The sequence below is a fragment of the Larimichthys crocea genome, chromosome XXIII, assembly GCF_000972845.2.
Source record: "Larimichthys crocea isolate SSNF chromosome XXIII, L_crocea_2.0, whole genome shotgun sequence".
Lineage (NCBI taxonomy): Eukaryota > Metazoa > Chordata > Actinopteri > Sciaenidae > Larimichthys > Larimichthys crocea.
The window spans coordinates 17,379,685-17,401,961 of record NC_040033.1 but is presented as its reverse complement, the minus strand read 5'-3'; the positions used below and the strand labels follow the sequence as shown (position 1 = coordinate 17,401,961).

Sequence of the window (22,277 nt, the reverse complement as noted above, 5' to 3'; positions counted from 1 at the left end):
CACCCACTTGAACCGGAACCTTTTCCATAACAGCCATAGAGCTGTAGGTTTTTTAAGATATGTTAACGTGCCGCCCGAAATGTTGTAAATTCTAGTTTCATACGTGTACGACCTGTCTCCCACAATATGCTAAAGAGAATATAAAAGATGAACAGAAAGAATATGGAGTATATAACTGAAGTTTTAAAATCCACACTGCTGCTGTACGTGTCCCTTTGCAAATTGCTCTAAAGTTGTTTAAAAAGGTTAAGAAAAGCTGCCAGGTCAAAGCACATTACCGCGTGGTTTCCCCTTTTCTTCCATTAACGCAATTATTCTGATGATAATTGATTTCTGTGAGGCTTCTGTGACTAAAAACACCGCAATGAATGAGTTTTAAAGTGCGTAGTTAGCTGTTTCTTAACTTCGTGAGCGGCATTCGGACTTTATGAGGAGCACCTGAACGCAACACGGCAGCGGATGTAGCGGCAGCAGTCTTACAGTACATCGGCAACCATGTAGCGCTGAGAGCGAAAATACCTTCCCCCGACTAAACTAAAGTATCACGTCGTCACGGTTTTTCATGTCGCCGTACAGTAAGAGTGTAACAAAATGTGTTTGTGAAGACAGACGGACGGTCGGACGGAAATTACAAGGCGAGGGAGTCTAGCGAGAAGCTGAAGGCTGAAACACAGAGGCAGTTATCTGCCCTCGTCTGGACGCTCGGAGGGGGACGTCGGGCTCCTGATTCATTAGCCCACCTTGGCGTTTTATCAGCTTTTTTTTTAAATGACTGCGGCTTAACGTATTTTAAACACGGGGGAGGGAAGGGCGTGTAAACGCTATCGGATACCCAGGTTTGTTAGTTTTACAGTACACCAGGTCTGTCTCCGCGTTACCGCCCCGTTTTTTCCTCTCCTGTAGTAAACGCTAAACAAGCACGGTCAGTAGAAGACTGTGTAAGATACAGTTTATTTTCGGGTTTTGGACTGTACAGCCGAAAGCTTACGTACACACCATGGGGAATACAACGTCGTGCTGCGTGTCTTCGAGCCCCAAACACCGGAGGAACAACCACTCCAGGCTCGAGCCCTACCGGCCGGAGCCGGAGCTGAGCCGGGAGGACACGGGCTGTAACCTCCAGCACATCAGCGACAGAGAGAACCTGGACGGTGAGACTCACTCAGTAACATGTACATAATATTAGACACGACACACGGCAATTTCTCTAATGTATTATTGTTTATTGTATGTATTACTCCATTCCCCCAAAAAGAACCAGGCTGTTAACAGATAAGAGGGCTTGCAACATCTGTGCAAAGGACCCACCCACCCGTTACACCAATAACTACCATGCTGTGCTCTTCAGTAGACTTCCAGCATGTTGGAAATCAGCCAGTGCATGAGAAAGTGATCAAATCATTTACTTAAGTAAAAGTATTAATACAATGCAAAAAATAAATATTATGAGCTAAATGTACCCAAAGTATCCAAAGCACAAGTACTGTAGAACGCCCCTGTGTATACAGTAGTGTTATATGTATTATTAGATTAGTTTATACTGAGGCATTGATGTGTTGTAGCTGGTTGAGGTGGAGCCAGTTTGAACTACTTTATGCACTGGTGGGCAGATCAGTCTCTGAGGTGCAACATTTCCAAGCTTATAAAGATAGCAGCAGCTAGAATCTGTCTGCCAAAGCCTGTGTTTTATTGAAACAAATGAAATATTTCAAGCTGTTATTAATTCAAATACGTGTGTCTGCAGGTGGAATTAAGAGAACGTGAGACAGGAAATACTCGATCAAATTGATTTGCATAGTAAGCAGCCTGTCATGTTTTTACCACATTGATGGATCTTTAAAAATTGGCATGGAACAAATGCATCATGAGTATTTTCTTAAGAGTGACGAGTATCCCCAGCTGTCAAAATATTGTAATTGAGTAAAAAAGAAGAATAACTGCCTCTGACATGGAGTACAAGTAAAATAGCAGAACATTAATATATACTAGAGTGGATTTCTAACTGGGATGTAAGAGCACTGGGGGATTTCTTGCTGGGGAAAATGTCACATTAATATCGCTGTTTCACTGTTAAAGTAAAAACCCTTTAGGTTGGCACTGCCTCAGATAAAAAATACTAATTATTTGGTGATCTGTGGTCTACAGCGTCTTTTCATACATGGCTAAAGTGGGAATCCCAAACTGCCTCGGATGCTGTTTTTTTAGTTTCTGTTTGAATGAGCCTGCTAACTCATTGCAGGACCTCGAGCTTGCGTCATTTTCACTCATGCGTCCTGTATGCGAGATGGTGTGTAAGGTCGGGACACGGCATGTTTGAAGGGCAAGTGTGAATCTGTGTTCCAGTGGGAGGTGATGTGATAATGATGGACAGTGTTTTATGGCGGGCTGGTGAAGAGGATTTGACCAGCCTCATGTTTGAGTGCTCATTAACACACACACACAGTCACACTCTGATTGACATTTTAGATCTAACGTTCCCAGGGGACATTAGAGGGGGCGCCCCCTGCAAAATGAGCAATATTAATGGCCAAGATGCTTTGATTTGTTATTTACCCAAACAAGTTTTATCACACAATAGTTCTGAGAAGGAAGCCGATTTCATCAGGGTCTAATGAGGTCTAAAGCGTGTCTAATTGTGTATTATTGACACCAAAAAATAGGCACTCCAGTCATTAGTAAGGAAATTAGGTGAGAGAGGGAAGGAAACCAACTCAGCATGCAACCACAGTAAGGAAATTACCAGCAATGCTTGAGAAAATGTGCAGTTATTAAAAAAAAACCTTAGCAGGAACCAGCACTAATGCTGTTTGTTGGAGTGATGAGTTCCTCTGTTATGGCAGGTCTCTTACTAAATCTATTTTGCTCAGTCTAAATGATGTACTGTAAGAAAGGCTAGTCAACCTCACTGTATTCTTTCGCTGTGAGCTTTGTGAGTAATCATAGAACCCTCAGGCTCTTTGTAATTTATGGTACATGTGTGGAACAGGGCAAAATGTGCTTTGATGAGTATGGTGTTTGAAAAAAAAAGCCCAAAGAAATACATATTCTGTACCAATACTCTGCTTTCTGGGTCCAAGGTTGTGGTAGTAGGGGGGATCCCGAGGCATTCCCAGGCCAGATGGGATATGTAATGCCTCCCAGCATGTTCTTGGTCTACCCAGGGGTGTCGTCTTAGCTGGACGTGCCTGGAATACCTCCACATGGAAGTGTCCGCCGTGCATTCTAATCAGATGTCTGAACCACCTTAACCAGCATTTCTTATACGGATAGGTAGTCCTGCAAGGAGAAACTTTGGTCGCTTCTATACAGAATGTACTCACAGTTAGAGTAGTTGAAATAATATTTCTATATTTTTATGCCAGATAAATCCCAGATTATTGTGCTGAGACCACCATGACACTGCAGTAAATATCTCATCTTGACCTCTTGAAATTGACTTATTTGAGTTAGGGCTGCAACTACTGATTATTTTCATTAGATTTTAAGCTTCTAATTATTTTCCCAATTAATTGTTTGGTCCATAAAATGTCAGAAAACTGCCAGGGTGAGGCAGGTATCGTCACAGGTTTTACAGATTGTCATGCCTGGAGCAAAACCTTATCTTCCCCTCAACCATACTGGGAATGAACAACTTTCACTGGCTGATGTTTAATGTTTAATGTTGGCTGAAATATCCGTGTGGCCCTATAGTCACTGCAAGTGAATGTACTGCCAGCAGAGCACAGTGGACAAGAGGTCGAAATGAGCAACAAATCCAAACACAAAACTTGGAACAGAGCCTCCAGGGATGACAAAAGGAAGAGCAAGAACTGGTTGTCCTGAGCTGTTTACACAAGTTTTTTTAAAGTATTGACCTGTGGCTGTCACCGGACCTCTAATGGCATTCCACAGCCAGAAGAACCTATCCTCCTTGATCCAAGCTAATGAACACATGGGGAAGTCACATATACTGTAGGTCAACATGCCCAAGCCTGGCTCTAGTAAAGAGCTGGTATAATCTTAAGGACTTTGTGAAAAGTAAATATGGAAATGCACGTAGAGAGCATGTGGTGCAGATGGATTTGATATCTGTCTTATGAAAGATTGAGGAAATAGTTTAGTTGCAGTAGGTTTTATCACGCTTGAACATCTCACATGAAGGAGGGCAGTGCGATAGTAACCAAGCTCTGGTGTTGTGTTTGCTTTAGTTTTACAAACAGTGTGATTCCTTTGCCTGCCTCTGCTTGTGTTGTGTGTGTGTGACCCCGGCTACGTAGAGCATGTGATCACAAATAAAGAAGAAAAAAAAATCAGCCACGAGAACTGCTGACAGCGGTGATGACTCTCTTGTGCAACTCTTGCGATTGCACAAACAAAAACCCGCACAGTGCGAGAGGGTCTTTCAAGTAGCCCCTTTCACCAATCAGCTGTATCAGCGATCGCTCCCTCTCTCTTTATAGCGTTCCCATGTGTTCCCATCATAACTCATACGCCAGTCAGAGATAAAGATGCTGAAGATTCATGCTTCTTCTGGCAGGCTATTTATGTCTATTTGTGTTCGGCCTGTCAGGCCATATAGCTTCACAGCACATAAATCTGCATGTTAGGACATAAGAGGACCATGCCATGGGACAGGTCTCTCAGGGTCAAGCCCATCACCTGTCCTTGACTGAGATAAAGACATGTCCACTAGCATGGATATACAGGTGTAAAGGGTAGTTAAGTTTTATGGTTGCTATCAATATACTGGTTAAGTAATTGATTCCCAACAGGAGGAAATGGCTCGTGAAATACTCCCGCTCTCCAGGCTGTGCTGGTTGACTGGTGGCTCATGTGGGGTCACTGAGCAGATTCCACAGTCAAGGCGCTCTCCAGTCTAAATGCATTTAATATGAAAAATGCATAGGAGGTTACATAAGAATGTGTTGCATGAAATATCTTTTCTGAACCTTTTTTTTTTTTCAAATCAAGTAGAAAGTGTCACTGTACTTGAATATATCTCTATGTAAAGAGGAAGATAATATCTCCTCTCCAGCTGTTTGCTTTATCGTACCTCACATCACATTTTTAAAACAAATGACTGTATCACTACCAGCTCTTTACCGAGCTCCATCTGAGGAAAATGAGCGGACGGAAAATCAAATGACTTCCTAAAATTGAGATTTGTTGCCGTGATGAGGAAGATTTCCCGTGGAAGAAGAACAGGAGGAGGAATATGGAGGACAAGATATTCAGAGATTATAGATCATTGCCATCTACGTGGAGCTCATGCCACTCCACATAACTACATCGCTTGGAAAAACATTCTTTGAGATTTCCAGACCCTCCAAACCAACGGCCGGGCTATTTTTAGCCTAATTTGATCAGAGAACGTTGTAATGTCGTACTGCAGCGCAGCAGGTCTAAGGGAAGGTAAACCGAGGCCACTTATGATATCTCTGACATAAGAGAGAATGGAAAGTGAGGTGGAAGATGAAACAGATGGATTCTCTCACCCTGTTTTTATTTAACATAGACATCTGTAAATGAGCAATAGCTCCAGGCCCAACATTCATCTCTGTCTCATCAGTGTTGAAGTTAGTTATTTCTGGAGCACACACACTCACACACTCACACACATACTCACACATACACACACATATATTGATGAGTCTTGCTCACAGGCTAATTGAAATCTGGACATGGATTATTCATGCCTGGTTGATGAGCCTGGGGAGTCTCCTAACTATGAATTCCAGACGAGTTGACCTAGATGTATGCCGTATGATCCCAGTTTGTTTTGATTGTTGCTGAAGTGAAAATGCTCCTTATTGTGCCTGGATTTCTTTCTTTTTTTAATTTTTCTTTTTTTTATTGTAAGACAAAATAACACAAGGAAGACAAAAGCTATGGCCACAGGACAATTAAAACAAACTTGTCAGGGAATAAGAGAAAACAATGTGGGTGTTAGTTGTTGCAGGTCGAGTTAGTATGCGTGTGTCTGTCAGTCTGGGATGAAGTCTATCGGGTGGAGGGGCGGTCTGAACATGCTGCACATCGTTGGGTTTGAGAAGCAAGAACAGGGCACAGTTATTATTTTTGCTTAAGAATGCCCAGTCAATCAAACTCAGGGCATTGTCTGGTGTAGGCATGTTCATCGTGAATATTCTGCTCCAAAAGGTGCAATAGCCAGCATGCGATATTTGTATACAGCCTAATGGTATGTAAAGCATTAAGCAGCACATATGGCTGAACAGAACTAATGACAGAAGTGATGGCAGCACGTTGGCATGTCCCCCTGTCACAGGTTTTAAATTTAAAAGAGTGGCAAATAAGAAGCAGTCTTTGTAGTGAGCTCAGCCAAGAGCTCTTCAGATCCACATCCAGGCAGAGAAAGCCCTGACTACAGTTTGATGAGTTGTCTAAAACCAGGGCAGCAAACGTCACATTTTGGTGTCAGTCTCTCACAGGTAGAAAAAAGATGGATTCTTTGTAAACCCCCAATTTTGTACACATTCAGTCATCATGCAGCGACAAATCTATCATAAAAGAGGCTGTAGTAAGTGTTTGAGGGGGTGGACCTCTCATTCTGTGTTAAAAGGGGAAGTTTGACAAAATAAGACAGAGTCACCCGTGCTGTGGCTATCACTGTCACTGTCGCCCTCTCCACCCATCCTGACAACACTTCTTCATTCATGCTCTCAAATGTTTGCTTGAAACCATGTGGGGAAATGAGAAACATTTTTACCTACAGTCTCAAGTCATAACTCATGGAATGCATTGAGCAATTCGTCGATGGACAGAAAATGAAACTGCAACCGTTTTGATCACTGAATCATTACAGTCAATTTTCATTTCATTAGAAGTAGAATGATTTCTGCTGGGATTTCTTGTCCTCCCGCTGCAGTTGAATTACAGTCAGTACAGTTACACCATATTCATTGGGTTGTCTTATCAAACATTATTTATCCGGGCATAGTGGACAGAACACAAACGGCAAGCCAGGCCTTCATTCGTGTACATCTAACATGCTGGAACACAAATTCTACCAAACACAGTGATAGTCTGTTTGCTTCGATGTTGTGCTCGTTGTTTTCTATATCTGTCTCAAAACTGACAGGACATCCAGACAATTCTAGAAGCAGGGTCTCTGCTGTCAACCTAAACATCGTCATTTAATAGCAAGTAGAAGAAGTGGTTGTGAGAGACTGGATGTGATAAAAACAATTCATCTTACTTGACTACTTCTTATTTTTGCTCACAGAAGCCAATCATTTCAGATGGAATAGATTCCATTTAAAAAACAAAGCGCGTTAATGAAAATGCAATTGCCTGTGACAATCTCATCCTGGCCTGCGCCTGGGAACAGCCTACAAATTACCTGCTGCCGTGTTCACCGGTAGTGCCGCTGTCCCGAGAAAATTCACATTCAGTCTTCTGTCACTTCTGACAAAGAGATGGGAGACCGACTCTGGATCACTGATCGGGGAACATAATAAGAGAAAGTGTCTCTGTGCGACAGACATGTATTCATTTCCCAATGCTATTGAGTTGTGACACCTATAACTCTTTTTAACACAGTGTGTGTGAGATGAAATCCTGTGAGATCATTTCAAATCGATGATTCTGGTCGGGAGCACAGAGGAGGTAAAGTGGCGTATAGTTGTTGCTGCGGTTTATATCTTGAGTTCATTTAATCACAGCTCAAAAATCTGTAGAAGCAGAAAAACAGAATAAAGCTACCACTGTGTGAAAACCTTGATATTCCAAAACCACCAAAACTAAAAGACTTTTAAAAACTGTTGTTGTTGGAGGAAACTGGCTCCGATAGTTATGTGGAGATGTGCTATAGCGACTGGTGCCTGTAAGCACACACACCCACAAGTCAACTCAGGAAATATCTATTCTTGCTCCAAGGTATTATACCAACCTTTAGCTATTGGTTAAGACTACCAAAAACCCTACCACAAATACATTTTATTAAACATTTGTCACTCTTAAATTGATAAAACATTGGCATTTTGGATAACAGATGATGTAGTTTACGTGTGGCGTGAGTTGTAAAGGTGAATAAAACAAACCCCAGGGGGCTAATAGATGCTAATAGAAACACTGGATGTGGAATGTCAACATTTGTCAAGTCTTACGGGCAGAAGACCTGTTAAAGTAGTCCACACGGCGCTATTAATAGATGTGTTTGAAGTCAAGCCTGATGCTGCCCTGAGACCAAAGGGAGCTTAAAAGAGGGTTTCCCCTCCTCATGGCTGCTCTGTATATCTAGGCTCCCCTCTGATGGTCAGAGCAGGTTGATTCTGTTTGAGAAAGAGAGAGCGAGAGAGAAAACTAAATGATTTGTCCAAGAACATTGCTTGACCTGTTTGTTTTGGCTTTGTGCTGTCAAAGCGGTAAGCTCCGGCTATTGTAAGACAGCTGTGCAGTGAAGCGTGGGAATGCCAGCAGCCTCCGTGATCCAAGTCCTCACCTCATCATGCAGAGCGTATTGCCCAAATCCAACTTGTCAAGAGTGTGTGCTTATGAGCAGGAAGAACAAAATAAGTGAATGCATGCCCATGTTTGAGTGTCAGTAGATTCCCATCAGTGCTCTTGAATGGTATAATCAGAAATCAGCTTACATAACGCAGTCTGTCTGTTTGCTTGCTGAAGTGTTGCTTTCAACCGCTCGCACGCTTGGGAACGGGACTCGATGGCAATTAGACGTGGTGTTCGGGAGCTCAAGAGATCATTTGGGCACAGCTGTCGGCGGGCCACTTGCATTACTGGCAAATTTGTTCTGCCACATAGGGGAGACCGCTTGTCTTGCTTTAAGCAGAAGAAGACAGAGACATCCAAATTCTTCAGGCAGATCAAGTTTACAGTGTCAGTGACTGTGTTTGACCTCACTGAGCTCTTCGAAACAGGATTTAAAGGAGAGATTTACATTTATTCCCTCAAACTCTATTCTGACCCGAGCTAAAATCCATCTTCCACACATTGCATAAATATTACAGAGCTGTGTTTCTGACCAAAAGCCAACCATTTGCATAATAAGACACATTAATTATTTATCTGTCTGGTCCAGGCTCAATGTTGGAAACTGCTTGAGCAAAATCGTGGTAGATAGCGGCAGCGTATGATCTGCCTCGCTTCAGAATGTGTGTCTGAAGATATCCCAAATGAGATGAGGAATTTAAACCTAACACCTAGCAACCTGCACTTACTCCAGATCTACAGTGCCATACTGATGGGACTGCATCGATCCAGACATCAATTCTCATGACATTACAGCAGCTGCTGTCAGAGAGGCCGGAGAAGCTGCAGTGTGTGGATAAAGGAGCACACAGTTTGTCCCTAGAAATATTGCTTAACCAGTGCTGCGTTAATCTCACATATTAGTATCTATCTGATGGCTGTAATCCATACTTGCATGAGTTATCATATTCCGACCATCATGTGCTTTAAATTGACATGTTGGCTGTCACGTGACTTGAACTGTTGTCGCTCTCTTCTATAGAAAAGCTCATTTCGAGTAGATCTTTTCTTTCGTGGCGGGGAAAGGTAGTGAGTGAAGCAATGTCGTCTGTGTTCATTCTAGTGGAGTAGGGGGCTGATTTGGCCAGCTAACTGAGCATGCAGCCATCAGATGGGAGCCCTTGAGTGGCTGGTGGTGGTTTGGCGAGCAGGTGAAGAGGTAATCACATGCCGCTGATTGGCTGTTGGAAAGTGATCTGGTCTGCCAGCAACGCCCGACAAACTATACAGTCAATAAAAGATAGCTTGACTGGACTTAATGGTTCATTGCAGTGCTTCAGTCTGATAATGATGCAGCCAATGTGCCATCTGTTCATTTTCATCCCAAGAGAAGAGTTAATTTCATACTTTAAGCAGTAAAAGTATAATGCTGCACTCAATCCTGAAGAGTTTACTGTTCAATTGTTCTTTAATCTGCCTCCTTCATGGAGTCGGAAGCTTAGAAATGATCAGAACAGCATCAGTGGACCATAGATCTTTGAGAATTCAGATTTAAATTCTTATCATTAATCCCTCTAGTTCACATTCCTGTCATGTTATTTGAAAAAGAATACATCCATCCATTTTCTAAGCTGCTTCTTCACTTCAGAGTCTTTGGTCTTTGGTAGGAGCATATCCGAGCACACATTATGCAAATGTTCCCAGCCTGTGTCAGTTCCCCAAATATCTACAGTGTGTGTGTGTGTGTTTGTGTGTGTGTGTGTGTGTGCATCCCTGATCAAATCTATTGTTATTCCGGTGTGTTTGCTTGTGTTTATGTTGATTTATGTACGGGTGCTAACGTCTGTATGGGGCAATGCGAGCGCATGTGTTTGTATGGAAATGTCAATACAGACAGAGTATGACAGAGCTTGGCACAGATGGCCATCCTGTCATCCTCGGCTCCTTCCACAGCTTGACACCGGATGAGAGAGAGAGAGAGACAGAGAGAGAGAGAGGGAGGGAGAAAGAGAGAGAGAGAGGGAGGGAGAGAGAAAGAGAGAGAGAGAGAGAGAGAGGGAGAGAGGGAGGTTTGGATTAAACAAGGAGCTGAGAGAGGAGCATAGGGTGGTGGCAAGCTATTGCATCACAGCCGAACAGCTTTCATTGGTCCAGTAAACACATTCCTAATATTTGTTCATCTGTTTGGACAGATATTTGTGTATCCGCGCGAACAAAAGCCACACTTCTTAGATTCAGAATAGCTACACTTTGAGCATACAGTAGTTAGAGTAGGATGTGTTATGCGTTCCTCACCATTGAAACACTCGCATGGAAATGAAGGACGCTTATGTCAGTTACCCGACAGTATCATAGAACCCAAACAGCATGTGTCCAGTCAGCTGCCAGCAGCCACAGCGATGCTTCGAGACCGTTCTCCTCGACGTATACACAACTGATGTTCATCCCTCATAATGGTGCATGGATCATGTTCTGCAGGGACAGATGGTCAATGGCAGGAGAGGAACTCTGGAGATTGTATTGCCCTTTTAAACGTCACACGGCATGCATCTTTGTTACGTTCACGTTTCCTCTAATTTAGGAATGGAGTATGAATATAAGCGATTCCTCTCCAGAAAAAGTTTCTTTTAGAGCAATCATACACATTTCTCATGTCTTTATTTTTAACCCTCTGCAGTAGTGATCCCCCTAATTGGCCGTCTCTTTCCCAGGTGTCATCAGACATAGTGCCTGTCCATCCAGCTGCCCCTTTTGTACCATAATTGCTGTCACACAGTGTGTATGTACTTCACCACAGTCGCACCTCTGCTTTGTGTCCGCGTGTGTCTTGAGAGAAGGTGCACATGTATTTAGCTGATAATAAAGAAACATTCGATGTTTTAAAGCTGCGACATTCCTCAACAAATTGGACGGCTTGTTATTCTTCATCTTCATCTCATTTTTTTTTCTGTACTGTTGTTATCGCTGCTCAACTCAGTCCCTGACCCCAGAGCAGTGCAGCTGAGCTCTTTCACTGGAATTTATCTGGAAGTTAAACTGACCTCTCTCACTGTTTATACTGACGTGTGTGGTATATATCATGATGGCACGCTTTGCTAGTCACTCATAGTCAAAATGACTTCCCTTCAATCTAAAAAAAAATGTGTAAAATAAGAAAAAAGAATGTCTTCTTGTCGCTGCTCGCACGGCATTGTGTGAATGTGTGCATGTAGTGTAAGAAGGCAACGCGATGGATTCCGTACAAGCACTCCGCCGCATCATCATCAAGCACAATAAGACTCGGCGGCGATTAGTACAGTGTAGTGTACAAGCAGGTGGGAGAGGCAGGGAAAGATAGAGAGGGAGAGATAGAGCGAAAAGAAAGGAAGAAAAAGACAGCGAGCCCGGGCTGTCTGTCTTTGCCTTTGATGGGCCTGCCTTTCAAGCCAGCGTTGCCTAGTTACAGCGAGCAGAGGATGCAGGGATGGGAGGGGAGAGAAAGTGGGAGGGTGGGTTTGTGGTGCTCAGCTGGGTGCAGAGTAAATGAGTCCTCTCCTGCACATGGACTGTTCGACCCCTAACATCCTCTACACCTCTATGTCTCACGCTTACTCTCTCTCTCTCTCTCTCTCACACACACACACTCACACACACACACTCACACACACACACACACACACGCACATTCCAGATCTTCTACTTTACAGGGTGTTTAAGTGAGAATTTATCCCCACAAATATAAACGACATGTTTTAGTCAGCCAGAGCTGCGACGATTAACCGATTAGTTAGTTTGGCAGAAAATGAATCAGTGATTATTTTGATCATCCTTTTTAGCCATTTAAAAGCAAACATGTCAAACATTTGCTGCGTCTGGCTTCTACAACATCTTTCATATAGTAAACTGAACATTTTTGGATTTTGGTTTGCTGGTCAGTAAGTAAGACGTCACTTCATCTGCGGGAAATCATACCACATTCACTTCTTTATGCCTTTTATAGACAAAACAGTTTTTTCAAAGAACTAATCCGAAGTCGCGTGTCTCATCAGCTGACATACAGCTGCGAGAAAGTCATATTTTATCAGAGCCACATGTGATTTGCACCTTCGTGATTATGCATCTCTGTGAGAGTGCTGTAATGTTTCTGCTCTGTCATTTACAGAGAGAGCTCGTTAGCAGTTTCTCCAACACCGCGCTGTCCTTTTCACCTCTGCAGTTCGGATGCTACCTCGCCACTTCTTTTTCTGTAAACCACCAGACTCTAATACACGTCTAAGTTAGGCAACTGTAAGGCTCAGTGTCACCAAGGATTCTTCGGTTTTTATACCTCAAGGAACAGATGGAAGTATAACAGCTGATGTTGCGATGCCATTACATTAAACTAGACCGTAAGACTTAAGTGCCTGGAAAAAATCTGAGCTACCAGCCTCGCTAAATAAAATGTCGATAACAATTGGAGTGCAGCCACTCTCTCCTTGCCTTTGCAACATCTTTTTTTTTATCTCCACCTGTCTGTCCTTGCAACATAATTCACCACCATCTCCTGTATCCCCCTCAGTCCAGCTTGAATTGTGAGGTGTACCATGACTTGTACTTTGTTGCATGTGCTCTGTCTGCGGCGTTTCTGGATGTTTTTTTTTTCTTTCTTTGGGAAACGTTTCCCTCCTCTTAACTCTTCTTCCCTGCCCTGGGCTGTTCCATTTCAGCTTCACCTAATTACAGCCATCTGTCAAGTGTAACAGTAATCAACAGCACGATCCACATCCGACACATCAGTATACACGGCCAGGTACACTGCCAGAGAATGTCACTGTAACAAATCATTGTGATGGATTGGAGGAATTTTGGCCTGGCTGGATGCTCTAATGTAGTCCTCCCAACACAGAGCTGTGAGGCCGGGCTTGGTTGTAGTTCCTCGTGTGAGTGCAGGATGTCTTCCCCCTCTCAGAACAGGACGTGGCTGTGCAGACAGATGGGAGACGTGGAGTGTGTTTTGAAACAAATACATGAAACTTTGACCTCTCGCTGATGTGTGTGTGCATGTATGTAGGGAGCAGTAGTGTCTGTTGCAACAACTGTTGCTTTCTTTTTTATAAATTCTGATGATCTTTTTTTTTGTACACATGCCATTAGAGATTTCTAATTCATTTTAATGTGTACTTGGGTTTCACTGTAATGTAATTTGCTTTGGTGGTTTCCAAGTTATTCTGCGACAAACATCCTGCTAAGGTAAGGTGCTTTTTAGTCATATGTATGGATGTCATTGTCAGTCACCAGATGGCCCTGACTGAAATATCTCAACAACTATTGGATGGGTTGCTGTGAAATTTGGTAAAGACTAGTGTGAGACCGGATTAGATTAGATTAGATCCTGGACTTTTAGAGCCAATCAAGGCACCCTGGACAAGTAGAGAAGGGTATTCTAGCCATAATTAAGAAATCAGTAAAGGCCTGATTTCCCATGAATGAAATGACCAAATGTGAAAGTAGAAGCACACTTTTTCACAACTTGACTTGGTCCTCTTCTCTCTTTTTGTCCAGTCTGTGGTATTTTTGTTCTGCTCAGTCATGTTCTTTTGACCGTCAGTCAGTCTTCTTTGACATTTTTACAGAAATGTGGAAATCCAGTGAAATAAAAAAAGCCTGTTTCTTCCCAGCAATTTATTTTTCACCAAGCAACTCAACTCAAGTGGCACAGCAGCAACGCTTCCTACACTTGTTGTCAGGCAGCTGTGGCTTTGACATAATATTGCCGGCTTTCAGTTATTGTAATCTTCTACACTTCTATATGCCTCATCTTAAGACATTTTGAAGTGATAAAGAAAAAAAACCCATCAGTGCAGAAGTCATAACATTTTGTTTCCATGAGGTTTATTAACACACACAGAACTCATGACCGAGTTCTGCTGAAGTCATCGAGTAGGAATATGTTTTCTGCTATTTCAAGTGAAATTTCCGACTCATTCCCCTCCGTCTTCATGTCCCTGTTGGCTTCTCTTTGATAAAAGCTCAGCTCTTTTCCCCTCTGATGATGAGTCCGCATTGCTGCGGATCTGAGTTTGGCAGATGTCGGCGATCAATGATGCGCGCTCAGGGGTGGTTTAAGATGTTAAAAAAGAGCTGCGATGATGCTGCTGGGAGGCATGTTACATTGTTCTGTGCGTGTGTGTTCATCTCTGTGTGTGCAGAGAAAGCTAAAAGCAGAGTGAGTCATTAAGCAGTAGTTCATTCACTTGGTTTCCTCTTCGATTAGTCTCTCTAACAACTTTTTCCCTGCCTCTCTTTTGGGTTTTAGAAAGTTGAATTCAGAAAATAAGTATTTTGAATCTATTGTTAGGACTGAGTGAGCAGAGCAGATGGGCTATAATTATTGCGTTTCTCTACTTAAAAACCTTTAAGTAAGTGCAGCTTTAACTCGCTCTTTCTTATCACACACTGCTCAAATGAAAACACAGCGTGCTATACGGTGGTAAATACCGTAACACAGATAACACACTTTCACTGAGGCACAGGGTTAATGCCCCAGCCGAGCTCATAATACCTTGAGCCCAAACCTCCTCTGTGCTAAAGTAAAGTGTTTTGTTATCCAAGGTGAGAGCCACTTAACTGTCAAGATCTGCCCTCTGTCGCACATTCACAGCCTATACTTTATTCACTAACAATGCCCACTGAGCATGTTAACAGCTGTGTCTTCACTTTTTTTTGATCTCTCACATTTCTTTCTTTCTCCCGTTACAAGACACACACACACACACACACACACACACACAAACACTCTTACACAGCAGTGCTATCAGGGCCAATTCACAGTAGCATGTGATGCAGCTGGCTCAGAGTTTGCGCTGTGATAAGTGTCAGATAAAAAAACTGCTTTGCTTCACTGCTCCAAACTGCACTCTGACTGCACTAGAGGCTGTTTTACAGCAGAAAGCAGATGGATGAGGTTTAAGGTGAGCTGCTGGCTTTGCCCCATTCATTTCATGAACCTTAGATTACACCGACACCTTAAAGCATCTGCAAACCCCAAACAGTCTTACTTAAATTAAAGTAAGCAGCTAAAAAGAAAAGTCTAGCTTCAAAATATTGTTATTTAAGTTTTTGTAAGCTTTCCTGATATTGTGGTTGAATTGAATCAGTTGTTCCACAAAAAAAACAATCGTTCTGCTTTCACTCAAACTGCCTCAAAGCCAGCCAGAGCTGAAAGGAACTGTCTTTGTTGGGTGTAGTGTGTGAAACTCATAAACTGTCAAGAAATGAAATATTCATACACCTGTTTTTTTTCTTGTTAAACAGAAAAATACAACCATACACCTTCTGAATCCAAGTGTCTCTCTTTTACCAAACTTTGCTGGATTCCCATTAAACACACTTCATTCAGACGCAACAGAAACAAAATAAAACTCACCGGTTAGTTTTTCCATTGTTCCAACAATTACCAACAGTGGTTTTGGTCAATATAAATCCACAATTCAGGGAGTTAAATATGAACATATATTATATAACATATTGCTTTTGTTTGGTTGCACGGCTTTAAAAAGAGTAGAGATAACAGCTTCAGTTCCCCCATTGGAAATGTCTAAAAGCAAAGTAAAAATAGATATTCTAAATAAAGCACACACTGAGATTAATGTTGATTTTTTTTCTTTTAGGTGGCTAGAATACATTTTGCCGCTCCCTATCCGTAGCAGTATCATTTAGCCTCTATGCCAAGAGAGATGTCCCTACAAAGGGTTGAGCCCAAGACCATTTCAGTGATTTGAATCCATAAGCGTTCATTTCAAACAGCAACAGAACAGTCTGAACTGAAGTGACAAAAATAGCATCCAGCGTCAACCATCTATATCTATTTTCACACAATGGCTACATCGTGTGCTCTTTCCTCAAACACCCCATTACAAAATGTGATGTGTGCTTCTTATCTGTACCCTGTGGGTGTACTGTTTGATAGCACACTGCTGACAGCCGGGGCGGTGCCGCGCTGTGCCATCTGGAACCCCCTCAAGGCTGGCGCCCAAGAGCAGGGCAGTCGAAAACCTGCGAAGGCCCTTCCTCTTTGGGCTGATGTTGCAACCCCAGGCCGCCCTCATGACGGGCTCAGAGGGCAGGCACAGTGCCAGCTGACCGCTAACCACAGTAACAGATATTCCTGTTCACAGTGTGACTATTGGCGGTATGAAAAGCATCCGCTTCCTCTTGCCCTGCAGGTGGTTGCAGCTGGTTAATGTTTTTTTTAATCTTATTTCATCAACTCTTTCTTTAATGGAGGCAAGTGTTTGAATGAATTTTGAAAATCTCATGAAGAATGAGCAGGGATGCACTGTTTTTCTTCATATTCAAAATGAAATGTAATTCACAGTTGAGCTGACAGCTGGTTTTGCCTAAAGTTGATCAAAGCATTTACAAATGATGAATAATACTGCCCGGAGACAAAAACACTGCATCAAACTGCAAAATAGATGCTTGTCTTAATAAATGGGTATGGAAAATAAAGAAGGCCGCCTGTCTTTGAGGAGTGGCTAGAATCCTTCATCATGCTTTATGTAATTCTCTATTGTGATATAGTAAATGCTCTGTAAAATCAACTGTGACACTGTTTATAGGTAAAATGACCAGAGTGGGATGTCTGTCAGTAAACCACACACAAATCACAGCACGTCATCACACTGATACAACATTGCCCACAACAACTCACAGAGATATTAAAAGAAAGCTCCCGTTATATAAATGTCTGACGGCTGACAAATTCATATTGTATCATGGCATATTGCCCGACCCCACCCTCCATTTATTAATGTATAGTTGTGCAGTCTTACACGGCTGTCGCTGACAGAACAAAGCCCAGGTGATGGATTTCCTCCACTTTGAATGGCCCCTAGCTTGCATTGTGGAAGCAGGCCGAAGTGTATCATTTATCAGAGAACTATGGTAAGAAGAGCGATCCGTTATGTCCGTCCTCCTTTAGTTTTGTCCTCTGTCCTCCTGAAGGCATGCTCGTGCAGGGTTTCTGTAGCAGTTTCAAACACGCCTGGATCAAATCCATCCACGCTATTCCCTCCACTCTTTGTTCAGCTTACCTTCCTAACAATGTGTAACCACCACCCCCTACTTCATTTCCTCCCCGCTTCCTGAAACGCAGGAAGTTGTGCGCTTTCGTCTACCTCAGGTCGGAGAGAAAAGGAGAAATCTGGGGAGGGTGGAACTACAGCAAAGGTCACTGACTCCAGCCACCAAGAGGGGACACTCCCCGCTCTGTGAACAGTCAGCTTCCTGTGTTAAAAACGTGACATCACCGGGATACACACAACTCCTAATATCAGCTTTACTTTACAGTTTTTTATCACACAGAACCGAGCGTCGGCTTTCAACAGTTACTTGTCACTGCCGTGTTGCAGATGTACGTGCGAGGGCACCATGTGTGCACCGCATACGTCACCAACACTTGAGCAGAGTGTGCAGCATCATTAATCCACCTTCAGTTCTCCTTCACTGCTCTTTGCTTCTTCCCACACACCCATCTTTTATTCAGCACCGTGTGTCACTTCCTCCTACATCACGGCAGTGTGTGTGTGTGTGTGTGTGTGTTAATGTCCTTTGAGGCTCTTCAAGTGGCTCTCGAACACAAAAAGACATTGGTTCAAAAGAGTTTGGACACAATAGCAGTGGTTCACATGTTTAACCTGCAGTGTGTGTCCTTACATGGCGTGTTTTTAATTTAAACTTGTACATCAGCCATTTCCACAAGGTGTAATACAGACGATAGTTGCAAACCTTTTCTTCTTCACTTCCTCTCCTCTCACTCCCCTCAATTTCTCCTCTCCTCTCGTTTTTTTCCTTTCTCATGTCCTCCCCTCTCCCTTCTCCCATCTTTTATCATTCCTGTCTTTTCCCATCTCTTCTCACTAACCCTCTCCCTGTCAATCATTTTTCAGACCTGTCACTTTCATCACTTCATTTCCCCCTCTCTTTTTCTTTTGGCCCCTCTTCTCCCTCATTATCGGCCCGTCACTCATTCTTCTGTCTCTTGGCATCTGTTTCTCCTTCTCTCTATTAGTCCATCTGGGTGTTGGTCCTCTCTGACCCTTCCTGTTTCACTGACATCATCCAAGAAACCAGGAAGCTGCTAATAGGGTCACCACCCCACAATTCTTTGTGTGTGTTTCAGTTCAGTTTTAGTTCATGATTAACGCAGACTGGAGTGTGATAATAATCATAGCCTTGTGTCAACAAATGTCTCAGCTAAGGTTGTTGAGGATATTAAATCAATTCACCAGGCCACCATAAAATTTTTAAGTGACCTTGGAGCCATAATACCAATTCATTGTTCAAACAACAGCGCTGCTCTGTTTCTCCAGCCAACACCGTGAACACATGGGCTGCAGGCTTAGAACACAGTGCAAGGATCAAGCAGATCCAATCTTATTTATAAATGTCTTGTTTATAATATAACAGTAAAAACTCGTGTTACTCTGCCTGTGGGGTTTAGAACTGGGACATAAAATTGATTCAGATATATTCAGTGGTTTTACACGGAGACATCTGCTAGGCAACGGTGTCTGTAGCTGCTTGTGGTTTGACACAACACTTAAACACTTTGTTAAAACACCAGTTATCCCGAAGCAGTCACGCTATCTTTAGCCATCAGAACATGTGACATATTTTTAATTCACAATATCAGAATGTAAACCACAGTCAGATAAGTCAAATCAATATAACTGGGACAGGTTCTCTAAAATCTGAACAATCTGATAATGCGAATGTAAAAATTTGACAAGAATTAAAATGTGAACGTCCTCATTCAGTCACTTTAATCTGTAATGGGTTTATATTGAATGAAAGTTTATTTATTTTAAAGTTTATTTTATTATTATGCTTCATCATAGAGGGAGTGGATGTGGATGTCTAGGTTTTAAAGTCCATCTTACATCAGTGTTTCATGATGAATTCAGTTATTAGGAAATCAGTCATGTCCTGTGAACTTCCTCCAGCACCTGGTGGCAGATAGCTGCACCTGCAGCAGTCACACTCAGATGATAAATGTTGTACAAACCTGCTGTCAGAGTTCATCAGCTCATCGAACGCTCAAAGAATCGTTTTCTGGTGATTTATTGCCTTTCCTATTGCCAGCTACTCCGCTCAGTGGGGTTGATCCCAGCTTGTATGTGTGTGTACATATAGACAATGATCTAAAACAAATCCATACCTTTCTGCTGTGTTTGCTTAGCATGTCGATTTACAAACGGCCGTTTACACAGCGCTGGAGCGGCAAACGGCCGAGACGCAGATTGTTTTTCCATTCAGTTTCAGTCCATTACAAGAGAGGTGGTTAACCCCTAAAGCCAATCCCACATACTCAACCTCAAAATGAAAGCTTTCTGTCCACAGGGTGCTTTAGTTATTCTAGTTAAACATCACAGCACATGTGCTCATGTGTGTGCTTACTGTTCCTACACTAACTGAACTCATGATTGCATAATCTGGAAAACATTTTGTCAAAGAAAGCTTAAGTTCAGCTATCTGGCTTTGTACTGGACAACCTGTACACAGCTATTTTTCAGTTTCTTTTCTGCCGCCTGTAAGACTAATGTTTTGAATCCGTCCTTTTTCAGATCTGCCCATGGAGTACAATCCCTCAGATCATCCTCGGGCCAGCACCATCTTCCTCAGCAAGTCACAGACTGACGGTGAGCATTACTCTCTCCTTGTCATGCAGATGAATGACAGCATTATAATCAGGTTTGTTTCAGGACAAGATCTAAGGTGGCAGAAGTGGTAATAGTCCACAGTAAAGCGGGACCAAACTACCATATTAGGGACTGTTGGTGAGCACGTTGAAAACTTGCAAAGTGTCTGCAAGAGCCGTGTTAGAAAAGTCTGGGGACATGATTGTATCAGGCACACACAGGACCTGCTTACATAAGGTCAATGGAGCGTGAGGCAAGGTGGAGTCATTTCTTTGTTATTGTGATGGTTTTGAGCCGAGGACCTCACATAAAAATGTGATTTAAATGTGATTTGGGCGTAGACTGTGCCATCCACAGTAGAGTTTCTTAACCCTCTGGTGGCTGTAGGGCCAGAATCTGCATTCCATCTGTAGACTTCAGTCTTCAGGCTCAGCGCCGTGAATAAAATAGTACCTTGATAAAATCATGCAACAAGCACCAGTCTGTTGCAAAGTCTCAGTGTAAGTCATAAATACTGATCAGGTACTCTACTTAACATCACCTCTCCCCTCCATCGCCCTCAGTCCCAGCAACCTTCACTTTCTTTTAAGGCCCTCAAATAGTGTGTGTGCCTTAGCATCATGTTGACTGTATGTTTTTTATCAATCACCATTGATCCTCAAAAGTGTGGCACCTGCTGAGAGAAGTCATTCAAAGAGCAGCGTTGCCATACGTGGCAGATTGCACATTAAGCGGCCAGCAAAGCTCATTTCTAACGTATGTTTGTTTCAAACTCACACAGGTCAGACTGTGGCATATGGTGCCTGCTTTGTGGGGAAGCAAGCTGTTTCATTGATGCAAGGGATTTCATATACAAAATGTCTACTTGTATCCAACATAAAGTAAAAAGCAGCTGCCTTTGTGTCAGACATTTTAGGACACACTGTGGTGTTTTGATCATCTCTTTCAGGCAGCCTGTAGCAATCTGGAGCCTCCAGAGTGACAGTAATGCATTTTAATCAACTGAAACGTGATGAAGTTGGTTTACTTTTCAGTTCAGTCATAATCTCTTTACTTTGATGATAAGAGGCTTAATATTCCATTTGCACACATGGAGAAAAGCCGGTTCAGCTGAAGAGCTTAATCTATTGATCTGAATCTTTATTAGCATTATCAGGCTCTTGTGTGAGTGTCTGCTGGCCTGTTTCCTTTAAATACTCTATATAAATATCAGTACAAGGCACCACCCAGTGGGCAGTGATTCAGCCATAGTCCGTTATGTATCTGTATCATAAACAAACATGGAGACAACTTGGCCTTTGTGTTTTTTCAGTTGCAGTGCCCAACAAGAGAGGTAAGCATGTGTGTGTGTGTGTGTGTGTGTGTGTGGTGGCAGTAGGTGTGTTTGGGTTCTGAGCTTTCATGTAGTCTCAAGCTTTATCGTATCGTGTTCTCGATCTGTATCGTCTTCTGTGAGCAGGTGGCGTGCCGTCACTGCTAAGCTGCTGATATCATTCTATGCGTGTGTGTGTGCGTGTGTGACTGTGTGTGTGTGTGTGTGTGTGACTGTGTGTGTGTGTGTGTGTGACTGTGTGTGTGTGTATCTGCGCCCACATGCATGTGGGTCTATAGCAGTGGTTTCCCTTTTCCATCATGGGGTTAACTGATGAACACTGACTGAGTGACAAGTTTTATGGATATTTCAGATCATATTTGGTGAGACTGGTTAGCGGAGTTAAAGCTTATATCTTAAATAACGTCCTGAACTTTAAAATAACAATTTAATTTAGCTTTATCTTCATAGAAATGAATGAAACACAGAGATATAGAACTGTTTGTTTAAAAACAGTTCAAGTTGAGAGAGAGCTCAAGTTGTCAAGCCCCGTATGAAGCTTTGGCGACCCATAGTGGACTTCCAGGTTCCAGCATGAATAGGGCTGTGTTCATCTTAAAAACTGTTTTGATTGCTGAAATGACACATATCAAGCCATTTTCCTCAAATAATCTTTTCTAGAGGAGAGAGGAGAAATGAAAGTTAGGATGCAACCATGTCATTGTTTAAAATAATATTTAATGTGTCAGTGTGGATGTGTAGGGGAAAAAAGTGTTTTTTTCTTCTTCTGATGTCATTAATCAGACAAAAGTCACTGTGGTCAGGATAGGAAACCTTTGTGTGTGCGCATGTGTGTGTGTGAAAGGTGAAATATAGAC

General features: G+C 42.6%; 1 protein-coding gene across 6 annotated transcripts in view; it reads left to right on the top strand.

The window, feature by feature from the left end:
• Nucleotides 1-430: 430 nt before the first annotated feature.
• The window catches only part of ccny (cyclin Y), a 52,247-nt gene continuing 30,400 nt past the window's right edge, over nucleotides 431-22,277 (top strand). For 2 of the 6 annotated variants that reach the window (XM_027274118.1, XM_027274115.1), the window contains exons 1-3: nucleotides 431-1,151; nucleotides 20,013-20,087; nucleotides 21,406-21,420. In XM_027274118.1, the coding sequence (XP_027129919.1) occupies nucleotides 998-1,151; nucleotides 20,013-20,087; nucleotides 21,406-21,420 (244 nt within the window). In that variant the 5' untranslated portion in view covers nucleotides 431-997. Of the gene's footprint in view, nucleotides 1,152-20,012; nucleotides 20,088-21,399; nucleotides 21,421-22,277 lie in introns of all 6 variants that reach the window. The other 4 variants (XM_027274117.1, XM_027274114.1, XM_027274116.1 and 1 more) reach the window with 3 other exon arrangements.